We start from the raw sequence: 14,320 nt of genomic DNA, 5'->3' as shown, positions 1-14,320 counted from the left end.
GCCTTCTCTTGCCTGCCAGCCTCCCTCCTCCACAATCTGCCCCTCTTACTAGGATTCTACCTCTCCCTAAACCTGCTGCCTGCCTCCCACACCCTCTTTGCCCTCCTTAGTCGAAATTTCATCTTTTAAGTATTTGATGAAAATGTCAGTCTGATCGTCCTGTTAACATAGCAAACTTCCAAGTGGGCAAATGGATGAAGGCTGTATGTTTGAAGGACAGCAGATTAGACTGTACACATTGCATTCCTTTGCCACCCAAGCAATCAGTACGTAAAATATCCACCAGCACCAACATTTTAGAGATCCTTACCTTTGCACAAGCCCTCACTGGGGCTAAGTGGATGATGGTTAGGATTGGAGAGGATGCATCTCTGGCCAGTATTGAAATGGAAATCCTGCAGCCTCATATATTAAAGGCCCTAACTTTATGGAACTGTCTAGTTGCAAGGGGAGATGTATAAAGAAGATAAATAGGTATAGAAAATGATGTGCCTTCAGGGTGCCTTATAGGTCAGAGTGATCCTCAGAAAAAGAAAATGTTATTGTGATCAGAAGTATCTTTTCTCCTTTCTTGGTATCTGGATCTTTTTGTGGTTTTTGTGGTGGCTACAGGGCAGATAAGACCTCCAAAGAACTTTGAGCACTAAGAGATTTTACTGCCCTCTTTTTTCCTGTAAAGACACAAAAGATATCACATAGGAGTTGATTTTTTTTCCAATAACTATTTTGATTTTTTTTTAATTAGATGGTGAAAAAGAACTTCAGTTATTTTAGATGCCCCAGTGGGGTGGGTCCAGTGAGGGCATCTGATCTTCCCCTTCAGTTATCCAGCACCAGGTGAATGAGGTAAGGTAGGGAGGTGGCGGGGGGTGGGTGGAGAGAATTCAGCAGGCACACTAAAATTATGAAAGCTAACAAACATAAATTGTTCTAGATATTTGCTAATTTATCACTGCACAGAGATCTGTAAACAGCTCAGCTTTTCTCCCAGCCTACAGTGCCAACAACTTCATCTGTAGCTGTCACATTAAGGCACCAGGGGCTCTGCAGCCAGCTGCTTTATGCATGGGAAGCAGTTGCTTCATTTTACAAAGCTTGTCTGTTTATAAAGGTAGCCATTATAATGGATTTTACCTGTGCATTTTCCTCTGAGCCTCAGAAGTAAGCCTTTTCCTCCTGCTTACCTGCTTACCTTGCCTTTTATTTTATTATTATTTAAGTGTAAGTGTTAGCAGGAAACATTATAAATGGTTTCCAGCTCAAACTCAGGAAGGCAGAGTGAGAGGGCTGCTTTCTGGCCCCCAATGTAACCAGCCTGTTGTCTTGGGAACCAAAGCACTTAGTTTGATTCCGTGCACAGGAAGGCAGTGACAGAAGTGACCTGCTGGAGCCCCAGTGAAGGAGTCCAATTTAAGGCCAGGGGCCAGGGGTGGGGGTTGGGGGGGGGGGGGCAACATCCCAGATAAGTGCCTGGCAGCTGACATTCCAGCCCCAACCAGGCCTGGAGCCACACGCATTAGGCCTCTCAACAGTGTTTATCTCCAGAGGCTGTTTTGTTTATGTCAGAGGCTTCAGGCTAAACCTCCTTCCTTTTCTTTGCCACAGCTACCTCTCTTTCCATCACTCCCACTTCTAAGAAAAGCTCATATACTTTTTTTGTCATTTTCCTAAATTTGAATAAATCCCATGTCTTAGGAATTTATGGAATAATCCTCTGTGATGACCATTATATAGAGCTGATTTGTCAGTTGTCTTTGGCTTATAATTCAGATGTTGTATGGTAAACATTAATTATGTCAGCCAACATTCAGTTACAAATGAGGGCTTAGAAATGGGCTCTTATCAGGAAGTGGCATTTGGCAGATGGATGGTTTTGGTAACAAAAAGAGAATGAGTTTTTTTAACCTCAGCTGTAAACTACAAAATGTTAAATACCTTTTGACTTTATTTACCTCCTTTAGACCCAAATGAGAGAATAGAGGGAATTTATTCACCTCATTCATTCAACAAATATTTATGGAGGGTGTAACTAAGTACCAGGTACTGTTTAACTCAAGCACTTTTTAAAGATTTCCTTTAAAATATTGTCTCCATTTGAAGTCAAACTCAAAAATGAATATGTTCATGTATGAATTTTACCACAACTACCTTAGAGCTCAAGCTTGAGATAAATGACATTTTTAAAGACAAAAAACAAGGAATACTTTTGTGAAAAATAATAGCAAACAACCAGTATTCAGATTCCTAATATTTTATTCCAAAGACAAAAAGAATAGCTGTGAAAGAACATGCTAGAAATATGTTAATAGACCCAAGAGGCAAACTTTGGTACTATGCTCACTCACATATGTCATTCATGCTGTGTTGACTGTGATTGCTCACAAGCTTTTCGGGTGCTGGCCCAGTGCCCCCTGAAGGAAGTGATAGATGGTGCCCTGGAAAGGTGGACCCAGGGCCTGGGGAGTTAAAAGAGTAGGGAACATTTGAATTTTTGAGAAAATGCACAGTTGCTAGAAATTTCTTTCCAGGAAAATGGTAAGATAAAAAAAAGAAAAGAAAAGAAAAAGAACTCCTCTACCAGAATCAGAGCTTTGTACTTCTCTTTTCCCATCTTTCCCTTCAAATAAAACAACCCCCGTGACACTGGTGGAGTGGACAAGGTGAGGGGAGCATCCAGCTCTGCCACTGGGCCTCTTCATTCTTCCCAAGTCATGTTTCCAAAGACTCCTTCAAGGGCAGGCAGCTGTTGCCCACTCTGCTTCCTATTTTCAGAGAACTTTTAATCTTATCTTTTGTCTCCTGTGGGATTGATAAACTGGCCCCACGTCCTCTTCCCTTTATCTGCGCCACCATAGAAGTCTATTGCACTGTTGAGGCTGATCTGTTTCACAAGCTCCTTTGTGTTTACCCTCAAAAGAAAGGCTTTGAAATCTGTGACCATGAAGCTCTGAGCTTGGCTTTGCTTCCCCAGCTAGCCTTCAGTTTATATAACCATATAACCCTGAAGGCACAAATATAAGCAGTCATGGAACAAATGAGCTTCACATGCCACATTTAGAGAGGAGCCTATTGTACTGGGAAGGGAAGACCTCCTCAACCCAACACTGAGGTTCATTGGAGCTGGCTTCCTTTATCCTCTGCAAGGCCATGCGTGGATGGTGAATGACAATGATGGGCTTGGGTGGGGGCGGACAGAGAAAGCACGCTGAGACCATTGAACTCTGTTCCAAAAGGATTTTCTTTTGGAAGAGCACGTAGAGTCAGAGCTACAACTGGAAGAAGATTTTTGTCTCCCTCCTATTAGGGTACCATTTAGCTAGAATTGCCTTGGTTTTGTTTGTAAGCAGAGAGATGAAAGTACTACAGACAAGAGCATTTTGCATTTGGACAGTGGTAGAAATGAGTGAGATTCTCCCTCAGTCTTTATGTTGAAGAAGTGATTCATAGATGATTTGAAAAGAGTTGAGAAATGACCAGGGATATAGTTCAGTGGTACATGCTTGCCTAGCATGCACAAGGCCATGAGTTCAATTCCCATGACTGGGGGTAGGGAGAAGAATTGAAAAATACGTGTATCTTTAAAGTGTTACCAGGAATAATCTTGGTCAGCTTTGCCCTACTTACTATGCTCCACCTCTGATCAGAGTAAAGTGCTCTGGGGTGAGGGTTCTTTCTAGCTGTTCATAGATGTGCTCTTCATTTTCTATATAAAAAGAGAAATCAGGGCTGGAGATGTGGCTCAAGCGGTAACGCGCTTGCCTGGCATGTGCGGGGTGCTGGGTTCAATCCTCAGCACCACATAAAATAAAATAAAGATATTGTGTCCACCGAAAACTGAAAAATAAATATTAAATTTTTTTTTTTTTAAAATGCAACTTTGAAAAAAAAGAAGAGAAATCAATAATACCTGGGGGGGCTGAGGTCGTGGCTTAGCGGTAGAGCACTCACCTAGCATGCGTGAGGCCCTGGGTTTGATCATCAGCACCACATAAAAATAAATAAAAATAATAATAATGATAATAACACCTGGGACACCTGGATATTCCCTGGAATTAGACTTGACCTGGGATTGGAGCATGATGATGTTAGCAGGTTGCTGTGCTCTGAAAGAACCACACTGACGACATGCCACCTGTTGAATGTCCATATTTATGTGTGTTCACTCACTAACAATGATTTGATAAAGAAAAGGAAGCAGACATTTCTTCCAGATAGGACTGAACTAAAGATATACAAAGATTCTACTGCATTACGAGGAAGATTAGAAGATACATTTAAAAGAAGCAGAAAAGGCATGATGTTTGTAAATGGATTGAAATTCAGAGATCAGTTTACAAAACGCTTCCAGGATGTCTTCCTTGATCCCTTCAAGGCTAATTGTGGTGTTTCTACTGCATACCACCAAGCCCTGTACCTGAGGAAACATTCACCACCCACCTGTAATTCCACTGGTGTTGTCTTCCTGCTGTCCAGACCCCAGCAGAAAGCAGGCGTGCCTGTCATGCAGTAGGCAGGCAGTCAGTATTGCTATCATTGAAGATGGGCCCAATAAAGATGGACCGCTCAGAGGGAGTGCCACAGAGGGGACGATTGGAGCACAGAATCTTGAGGGAAGGCAAGGCCTTTGAATTCACGGACTGAGTACTTTGTTTACCCCATAAGGAAGGTGGTTCCCACCACAGCCCCGGACTAAATCAAGCCTTCCTGTTCTAGTTCACCTTATCTGATGAAGAGAGTAATTTGTTTTACATCTTTTATATGAGCAGAGGCAGTTGAAGCATACCAAGTAGAACTGTGTGTGGGTGGTGGTTTTCTGATTACAATCCATTAAGGCTAAGCTGTGATTTCTAAAGCGCTTTCATTTGTGACACGAGCCAAACCCATACCCAATTTCCTCTCACAGAGACAGCAGCATGCCACTCTTCAAAAATGATTTTTTTTCCAAATTATGTTATTTTAAGCAGAAGCATAACTGAAAATGCATATTGAGCAACACAGAATACTTGAGTTGGCACACAAAAAGGAGAGCTTTTGAGAAAGACAAGAAAAGTTCCACAGGTGAGCCTGCTCTTTTAACCATTTCATGTTTTGGCTTCCCAACCGAGATTGCTCTTTCTCGGCTGTTTCTAGAGACAAACACGCAGAGCTCTGAGTCATCCTTGCCCCATGTCTAAGTCACCATGGATGCTTTGCTTGACAAGATACTCCTTGGCCCTGTCACCTTCCCTGTGTGCTTGTGGCTGTTATAACTCAAACTGTAATTAGTTCAAACCCTGTGAATATGAGGCAGCTCATGGGCCGCTCCATATGTCATGCTCAGGAGCCTCAGTGTCACCCTGTACCTTGAGAATATCTACCAACACGCCTCTTGACTCGCCACCTTACAACCAGAGATTGATTTATTTTTCCATCCAAATATGAAGAATTCTAATTCCATCACCCTGTTTGTCCCTCCAGTTGTACCTGGGTGGCCCAACCCTCCTCTGTCCTTTCCAGTTCCTCCAAGAGGACTTACTGTCAAGTTAAATGTCACTTGTCATTGAAACAGTATCAAACTCTTCTCTCAGTTAACTGGAAAAGCGCCTCTTCAGCTCCTTCAACAAGCACCCTCTGTGCAGCTCCACTGGCGTTTGCATCACCACCAGCCCACTGGTGTGGGGACCTATATGGCCTGTCTTTCCAAAAGAAGGTGCTAGTGTACTGTGCGAGTACTGCAAAATACCCATGGACAATACTCATCACAGTGGTCCTCCCTGATTCTCAGGAAATATGGTCCAAGATCCCCCCAGTAGATGCCTAAAGCCACTGCTGGTACCAGACCCCCTATATATGCAATATACAAGCACTCTAGTACCATGACAAGTGACCCCATAACAGGACTAAGTGACTACCAAGTGGTTAACTGGAGCCTAGCACAGACAGTGTGGATGCATGGAACAAAGAGTTGATTGACATCCTGGGTGAGGAACTGTAAGATTTCATCATACTGCCCCAAACAGTATGCAATTTAAAACTTAAGAATTATTTATTTCTGGAATTTTCCCTTTAATATTTGGGGTTGCAGATGACTGGAAGAACTGAACTGGGGGGGAGGGTGGGTCCTGGGGATTGAACCCAGAGGTGATTAACTACTGAACCACATCCTTGGCCCTATTTATTTATTTATTTATTTATTCATTCATTCATTTATATTTTGAGGCAGGGTCTCACTAAGTTGCTTAGGGCCTCACTAAGTTCCTGAAGCTGGCTTTGAACATTCAGTCCTCCTGCCACAGCTCCCAAGTTGCTGGGATTACTGGTATGCACCATCACACCCAGCAAAACTGAAGTCTTGGATAAGGAGGACTATTTAATCTTTTTCAATTGTAAGATAATAATAATTACAGTAGGTGAGTTGTTGTAAGAATTAGAAAGCACATGTCCAGTTCCTCCACACAGTGTCTGGGGTATGACAGCCAAAAGACATTTGAACTGGGATGTTTATTAGGCACCTCAAATTTAAAATGGCCAAGAATAAAACTCTTCATGCCTCCATTATGAACACCGTCCCTAGTGTCTGGCACCCTGCTCTCTCTCTGACACCCTGCCTCCTTCCCATCTCCCCAGTCTGTCATCCCCACTGTGCTCCAAATCCCGGTTTCCAGATTCCTCATCAACCCACTCTTGCAACTCTTCCTTCCTTGCTATGGACCTTATGCCGCCTCAGAAACATACTGGAACTGCTCCCAGGACTTGATGGGGTTATACTTCCAGTTAGTTGGGTCATGGCCTAAAAGGCACTTATGGAAAGGCCTTCCCTGAGCAGTCTCAGATCACCAGTGTTAATTGCTCTGTTTTGAATCTAAGTAGCACCCATCAGTGCTGTTTTGTGTGTCTGTCTCTCCTGCTAGACTTTACTGATTTTGTCTTATTTGCCACCACCTTTCTGTAACTCAGAATTGTACCTGGCATGTGAAACACAATGGTGTGTCTCAGATAATACCTGTTTACAAAGTGAATGAATTGAATGAAAAATTGTAGCTTTCGTTCTTACTCAAATTGGAGAGTGTTTGCTTGAATTAACATATCATTTATAATATACTTACATGTATGTATCTTATGGGTTGAATAAGGATTGAAAGTTAAAAATTAATTTAGGAAATTTGACAGTAACTCCTGATATATGGACCCTAAAATCTGGTGATTGTTATATTCCTTCCCCACTGGAAGACTGATAAGGAGGTACCTGACTTGTGGAAGCTGAAGGAAGCCACTGATGGATATCAAAGTAGGACCTCATCCCTCTCAAGTCTTGTGTACCTTCACAAGTTCTACTTGATGTATCACAACTGTCCTGTCTGATGAACTTAATTAAGAAATGAGTTGAGTTCCTGCCCAGAACAATATGAATGAAAAGTTCTGTTCCTTTTTGGATGACTTGTGAAGCCCACCCCTGGTCTCACTCCACAGTCTATACATTGAGGAATGCAGATGATAGTTCATGGGCTTGTGCATAAGCAGGCTCCCCTGGGGCCTTAGAGACCCCAGACTTATTTTCTAAATTATTGTAATTTCTTTCTCTCAGCCAGGCCTGGTGGCTCCTGCCTGTAATCCCAGCAGGAAGATAGCAAGTTCCAGGCCAGCCTCAGCAATTTAGTGAGACCCTGTTGCAAAGTAAAATAAAAAAGGGCTGGGGTTGTACCACAGTAGAGTGCTCATATGCACAAAGCTCTGGGTTCAGTCCCCAGTAACACACACACACACACACACACACACACACACACACATTAAAAAAAAAAACTGCTTTCTCCGGTGCTGGGCTCTGCCTTTGTGTATCACAGTCTCTTTTTTTTTTTTTTTTGAATAGTCCCACAGACCTAGAAGTCTAAAAGATCCTCCCTACCAAATTACAACTGTGGTCATAAATCCTCAACCTCCTCTCCCACTGTGCAGGAACAGAGCTTCTCAGGGTGTATTACACAGTAGGTTAGGAAATGCTCAGTTCCGTGCTCAGGACTCCAAGCAGGAAGCAGTGATATTTAAAAGACTCCACAACAGTACCAGAGGAGGCCGAAGGGACAGAGAACAAGTTCTAACTTTTTGCCTCCCTAGCTCATAAGCCTGTACTGAGAAACAGGGATCTTGGGGATTCTTTTGGGCAAATCAGTTCTTTTCTACATTGGCTCCCATTGATGAGTCCATGGACCCTTTACTGTGTGTTGTCATGCAGTTTGTCCTCTGGTCTCTCAAGAAACAAAGGAAAATGAACATACCCTTAGGGAATTCACATTTAAGTAGGAACCAGAAGCTTAAATAATGACTGACAGGACACTGTGGCACTCAGGAATAGTGTGTGTGTCTCCCAGTTGCATTTCCCAGCTCATTTCCATACTCTGGTTGCCAGACCCTGCTTTAGGACTTGGCACACCAAGGCCTCACTACCTTTGCTCCCCACCTGGCCCTCTACATCATCGTAGTAAGTGGCACCTCTGCAGAGCCATGAGCCCCGGAGTTGCTCTCGACACCGCCCTCTCCTGTCCCCACTGGAATTCTCAAGTCCATCTTGCTTCCATCTTCACTCTCACCACCCCATCCTAACCACTGTCTCTTTCATTTCTTTGTTGACCTCTCAGTCCTGCTTTGGCTCCTTCAGTGTGTTCTTCACAAATGGGATCGCTTGATACTGATGCCGCTTACACACACACACACACACACACACACACACACACAGTAAGCTCTTTCTTTGGCTTTCTGTTGCCTTCAGTTGGAACCCATCCTTGGTGCAGCCTACAGAGTCCGGTAGGTGTGGCCTCACCTCTTCCTGCCTCCAGCCCTGTCCAGAACAGCGCTCCCATTGTTGGCAGTCCAGCACACTAGGCTTTTTTATTTTTTAAATGATTATCCATAAAATTGACCCTTTTTTGGATACACTCTTCTGTGACTCCTACCACTTGTGCTAATCTTCTTTTAATACCCTGACTGCATCTTGCTCTCACCTCCAGAGTCTGTGTGAACACTTTCCCCTCCACTGGCCCTCACTTCTTAAGCTCCCTTCTCCCTGGAGCTCAGCTCAGTCACCCCTTCCTGAGAGGAAGGTCCTCACTGTACTGTATACTTTCCCTTTACAGCTCTTGGAGAAGTGGTTTAGATTCACTAGTGAGACTCTGATTCTTGTCCACCTTCTTGACTTGACTTAAGGGAAAACTCAATGCTAACAGAGTCACGTGGATTTTTGCTCACTGATTTGTGCCCAAGGCCTAGCTCAGTGCTTGCCATTTCATGGGTGCCCAGTATATGAGTAAGAAATCACCCACAGTTAAGACTATCCCCACCCCCACTCTGTTGCCTGGCTTCAGGGGAGAACTTAGTGTAGTGGGAGGGGCCTAGATTGAAAATCAGGCCTACTTGCTTTGAATTCTTCCTTTGCCTCTTTTGGAAGAACTTATCGTTGATCTACATTTTTTTACAGGATGATTATAAAATCTGCCTACAGTCTATAAAATTCTACAGTTCAGATTAAATGGTGCAGTCTCTGTGAAAGTATGCTCAGGAAATGATAGCCTGCATTCCACCATCCACCCATGTGGGGGGCGGGAAGACCCTGTGCTAAATAGTGCTATTAGGTTCTTCACAAATGGGATCGCTTAATAGGTATTAGGTCCTTGTTATTAGGTATTAGGTCCTTGTTAAAATCACAAAGTCATAGACAAGTTATAATTCTACTTTGGGACCATGTTCCTATAAACCAAAGCAGAGTCACTCCATTTCTCCAGCACCTCCTGCTTGCTCTCCCGCCTCAGGTTCTGGGGAATCATGTGAGGAGCGGACAGGCCCCGCCCTGGAAGCCCTCGCAGTCCATTGGTGAAACAGGTGAACCAAGAGGCTGAGTGTCTGACGCTAGCTCAGAGATGCGCTCAGTTCTGTTTCAGTGCCCAGCAGGAGCTGCTGACTGCCCTATGGGGAGCAGTGCTCCCAGAAGTCAGGTGGATCAGAGTGGCCTCCAGATTGCAGCACTGCTTCCAGATCCCTGAAGCCCCTCCCTCCCCAAGCCCCAGCTGTGGAAATGGAGCCAGGAGGTTTTAGCCCAAAGGCTCCCACCGGAGGCAGTAGAGCTCAGTGCCAAATTTCCTTAAAGTGATAGCAAGTTCATAGGGGCCTGTGTCGTCACAGTGTTGGGCAGCATGAGGAGTGTGGAACGGCCAGGACCCACAGATGCTAAGCATCCAGCAGCTGGGGGCAGCCCTCCCCTTGAGCAGGGTCTCACCAAGAAGACCTCTCTAGGTGAAGAGGCAGAACATCCAGCCCCCAACCCCGCCTGCCTCACCAGCAAGGCTGATCTGTAGAAGCAGAGGTGAGAGCAGAGACTAGCAGAGAATCTAAGATGCTGGTCCCATCTGCAAATAGAGCCCTGTTCCTCTGGAAGTCTCTGATGATGACCTGACCTTGTTTCCCTCTTTTCCCTTGAACCTTCCTACAGGAGCCTTTCTTCTGGGAGGAATCCTCTACTCCTGGCAGTTTCCTCATTTCAACGCCCTGAGCTGGGGCCTCCGTGAAGACTACTCCCGAGGAGGGTACTGCATGATGTCCGTCACTCACCCAGGCCTGTGCAGGCGCGTGGCGCTGCGCCACTGCCTGGCCTTGACTGGACTGTCGGTGGCCGCCCCGGTCCTGGACATCACTACGTGGACCTTCCCCTTCATCTCCCTCCCCATCAACCTGTACATTGCCTACCTCGGCTTCCGGTTCTACGTGGACGCAGACCGAAAGAGCTCCCGGAAGCTGTTCTTCTGCAGCCTGTGGCACCTGCCCCTCCTCCTGCTGCTCATGCTCACCTGTAAGCGGCGGCCAGGCAGGACAGGGGACAAGGGAGATGCTCAGAGTTGATAACGAGTGGGCATTTGTGGAAGAAACAAAAGTACACAGAGAGACGCACAATTCTCCTCTTGCTGTTAGGCAAGAGTAAGTCTGGAGCAAAGCAGGAGAAGAGAAGTCACTGGTTTTAGTACCAGCTTGTAAAGTGATCTGGTGCTCAGTGATCACTTAACAGTTTTTTAATTATAACATCCAAAAATGCCCCCCACATAAGAAATGGGTTGGCTCAATTAATATAGAGAAAGATTATTTTTCTTTTTGAGGGTCTTTGTACCTCTTTTCCCCCAGCCTCACCACGGTTTCTTCTTCTCCCTCAGAGATGGGGGCATTTTCCTTTTCTAGCTCCTCCCACACACGCACAAACACTCCCCACCTGCTGGCCAGAGTGGCAGTTGGTGGCCAGAGGAGGTGGGCATTCCTAACCTGACCTCTATAATAACGCATCCTCAGGGCCCTGCAGGGGCACCTCAAAGGAAATACCACTGTGGTCATGGCGCTCCCTTCCCCGCATATGAGCCAAGGCCCCATTCTATTTTCTTTACCTCACGCATACTTTCACCTGCATATGCCATCAAAAAACCCACGGGATAGGCTGCTGTACATCATCAAGAGGAAACTGCCCCTCCTCCCCACCACCACTACCATCCTTACTTATCAGAAACTTCAGGGAATCAAAGGCATCTTTATAGTTTGCCATCGGAAGCACTCCCTTTAGAAGGGTAGTGCTCCATTTAATTCCAGAAATCCCTCTGGCTCTCACCCCATGGCTGTACCTCCTTAGTCCCTGCTGGGGATCACCAGCTCCTCTTTGCTGCACTGCGTTCTGAACGCTGTGTGAGAAAGTAAGGTGGGAAAAAGGTAAGCTGGGCTAATGGCCCACATAGCTCACATTCTTTCCCTTTTTGTAGAACCACATTTCCGTCCTGTACCTGTACCCGTACTGCAGAAATTAGCCTTCACATGTACAATGGCTTTGAGAGCTGACGGGCTCCCAGAGGAGATGGTTCCAATCCTGGGAGTTTTGTGAGTTAACCTGTAGCCAGGTGTGGCCTCAGGTACTAACCACAGTCACCTGTAAATCTTTTGTCCTTCATTTGCTCCCCTGGTTCTCATAGATCCCCAGTTGCTCAAGGTCATGGCCATGGTGGGAAGTTTTAATTACTCAGTCTCCCAGCACACTGTTGCCCTGTAGAAATTCATTCAAGGGGCTAAAGCAGAATTTTAAAAGTCATTACAATATGACTGTTCTCTTGGAAATCACTAGGGCTGGGAATGTAGCTCAGTGGTAGAGCACTTGCTTAGCATCCACCAAGTTCAGGGTTCAAACCCTAACACTGCAAAAACAAAAAAGAAAATGTCTAAAGTGATTGCAAATAGCATCCAATCCCTGTTTCTACTTATCTGAAATATTACCTCTTGACTATATTCAGGTTATTTGAGTATGGGGAAGATGGCATAGGAATGTGTGGAAAGAGCATCTACAATAAAACAGTACGCAAGAGCAGGAGCGGTGTGCTGTGGTGGTATTTAACCGTCTCGTACCAGGTTTGCAGTTCCTAGTAGACTGCTGAATTCATGCCCTTGGAACTAGTGGAAGCTTACACAACATATAGATCTTTCTTTCTTTCTTTTTAATTGTAAATGGGCAAATTATAGTTGTATATATTTTAAGGAGTACAAAGAATGACATCATGGTTTACAAATACCATAAACATATCATCTGTATGTTAAACATCTCAAATACTTGTTTTTTGTGATGAGAACAATGAAATTCACTCAGTGATTTTGAATTCTACGTTATACTGTATTTACCACACTACCATATGTTACAAAGAAAAAAATATTCCCCTTGTCTAAATGAAGCTCTATATACTGGCCACTGTCTCCCTATGCCCCTCATCCCTTAACCTCATTCTACTCTCTGCTTCTGTGAGTTTGATTGTTAGAATTCCACAAATAAGTGAGAACATGTGGTATTTGCCTTTTCTTGTCTGGCATATTTTACTTAGCATTGTATTCTCTAATTCTAAAATCCATATTGTTGAAGATGACACAAGATTTCAATTTTCATGGTTGTATATATACATGTATTTTCTATATCTCTTCATCCTTTGATGGATACTACTATAGTCTGAATCTATAATGGCCCCCAAAGGCCCACATGTTAAAGGCTTGGTAACTAGGATGATGCTTTTGAGAAATGGTGGAAACCTTTAAGAGATGGAGTCACCTGGGCATCTTCTAGTCACTGGAGGTACATTCTCAAAGGGGAAAGTGAGACTCCAGCCCTTTCCTGTCTTCTCTGTATTGCTTTCCTGGCCATGAGGTGAGTAGGTGTGTTCTTGCCTCACTCTCTTTTCATGATGTGCTGTCTCACCACAGACCCAGATGCAGCTGAGTCAAGCACATGGGCTGACACCTCCAAAACTGAACCAAAATAAGCCCTTTTTCTGAAATAAGATTTATTATTCCTGAATAAGGTTGATTATTTCAGTATTTGTTACAGTAACAGAATGCTGACAAACCCCCCCACACACACACACACACCCACCCTACTGTTCTGCTTAAAAACCATTCATTTTCTCCTGCTCCTCTTTTTAAACCATCACCAAGAAATTCTCTCTGAAACTTTTTTGATTGCTCAAAAAGTCCCAGCAGCATGCCGTCAACATTGAGATCTGAACCTCACTTTCAGTTTTCTCCCTTGATATCTTCCATGTGAATCTATGCTACGGCCACTCTTCACACTCCCCACCAGCTCCGATGCCCTCCTGTATGTGTCCTCATGTGGAATTGGCACCCCAGAGACAGACACAGTCCCAGTGTGAGTCAGCAGCTCTTCATCACCATGACCAAAATACTTAAGAGGAGGAAAAGGTAACTTTGTCTCATGGTTTCAGAGATTTAGTCCGTGATCAGCCAACTTCATTGGCCAAAGGTGAGCCAAGACATCATGGCAGAAGGGCATGATGAAGAGAAGCTGCTCTGCTCATGGAGTTTAGGAGGCAGAAGGAGCCAGGGGAATAATTCCCAAGGGCATGCGCCCAGTGGCCTTCCTCCTCCAATCATGCCCCACCTGCCTACAGTTACCACTCAAATGAGAATGGACTGGTTAGGTTGCAGCTCTCCTAATCAAATTTCACTCTGACCATCACTGACTTCATCCAGGAATTTGGGGGGAAGCCTCATATTCCAAACCATAACAGTCCATTCAAAGGCAGTTGCCCACTCAACTTCTGTGGCTTTTTTCCATGCCCACCATAAGGCTCTTAACTCCACGACCTTCATCAACATGCCCCCATTGGGTGAAGCATCTGTCTTCCAAGTGTTCTTCAACCAAATATCCTTAAGATGTTTGAGCCACGGAGCTATTTTAAGAGTCCCAAAAGCACATGCACAGACTAATGAGGGCTCAAACATAAAAAATGTAACACCTCCTGCCCCTGAATAGCATTAGTGATCAGGTCAC

General features: G+C 44.6%; 1 protein-coding gene across 1 annotated transcript in view; it reads left to right on the top strand.

Annotated features, from left to right (window-relative positions):
• Cox10 (cytochrome c oxidase assembly factor heme A:farnesyltransferase COX10) overlaps positions 1-12,355 on the top strand; it is a 121,575-nt gene extending 109,220 nt beyond the window's left edge. The window contains exon 7 of the mRNA XM_027956018.2: positions 10,457-12,355. Coding sequence (XP_027811819.2) covers positions 10,457-10,863 — 407 coding nt within the window. The 3' untranslated portion in view covers positions 10,864-12,355. The remainder of the gene's footprint in view (positions 1-10,456) is intronic.
• The last annotated feature ends 1,965 nt before the right edge of the window (positions 12,356-14,320 follow it).

Source organism: Marmota flaviventris, chromosome 17 (assembly GCF_047511675.1).
Source record: "Marmota flaviventris isolate mMarFla1 chromosome 17, mMarFla1.hap1, whole genome shotgun sequence".
Lineage (NCBI taxonomy): Eukaryota > Metazoa > Chordata > Mammalia > Rodentia > Sciuridae > Marmota > Marmota flaviventris.
The sequence above is the reverse complement of the archived record's forward strand: the minus strand, read 5'-3'. Positions and strand labels throughout refer to the sequence as shown.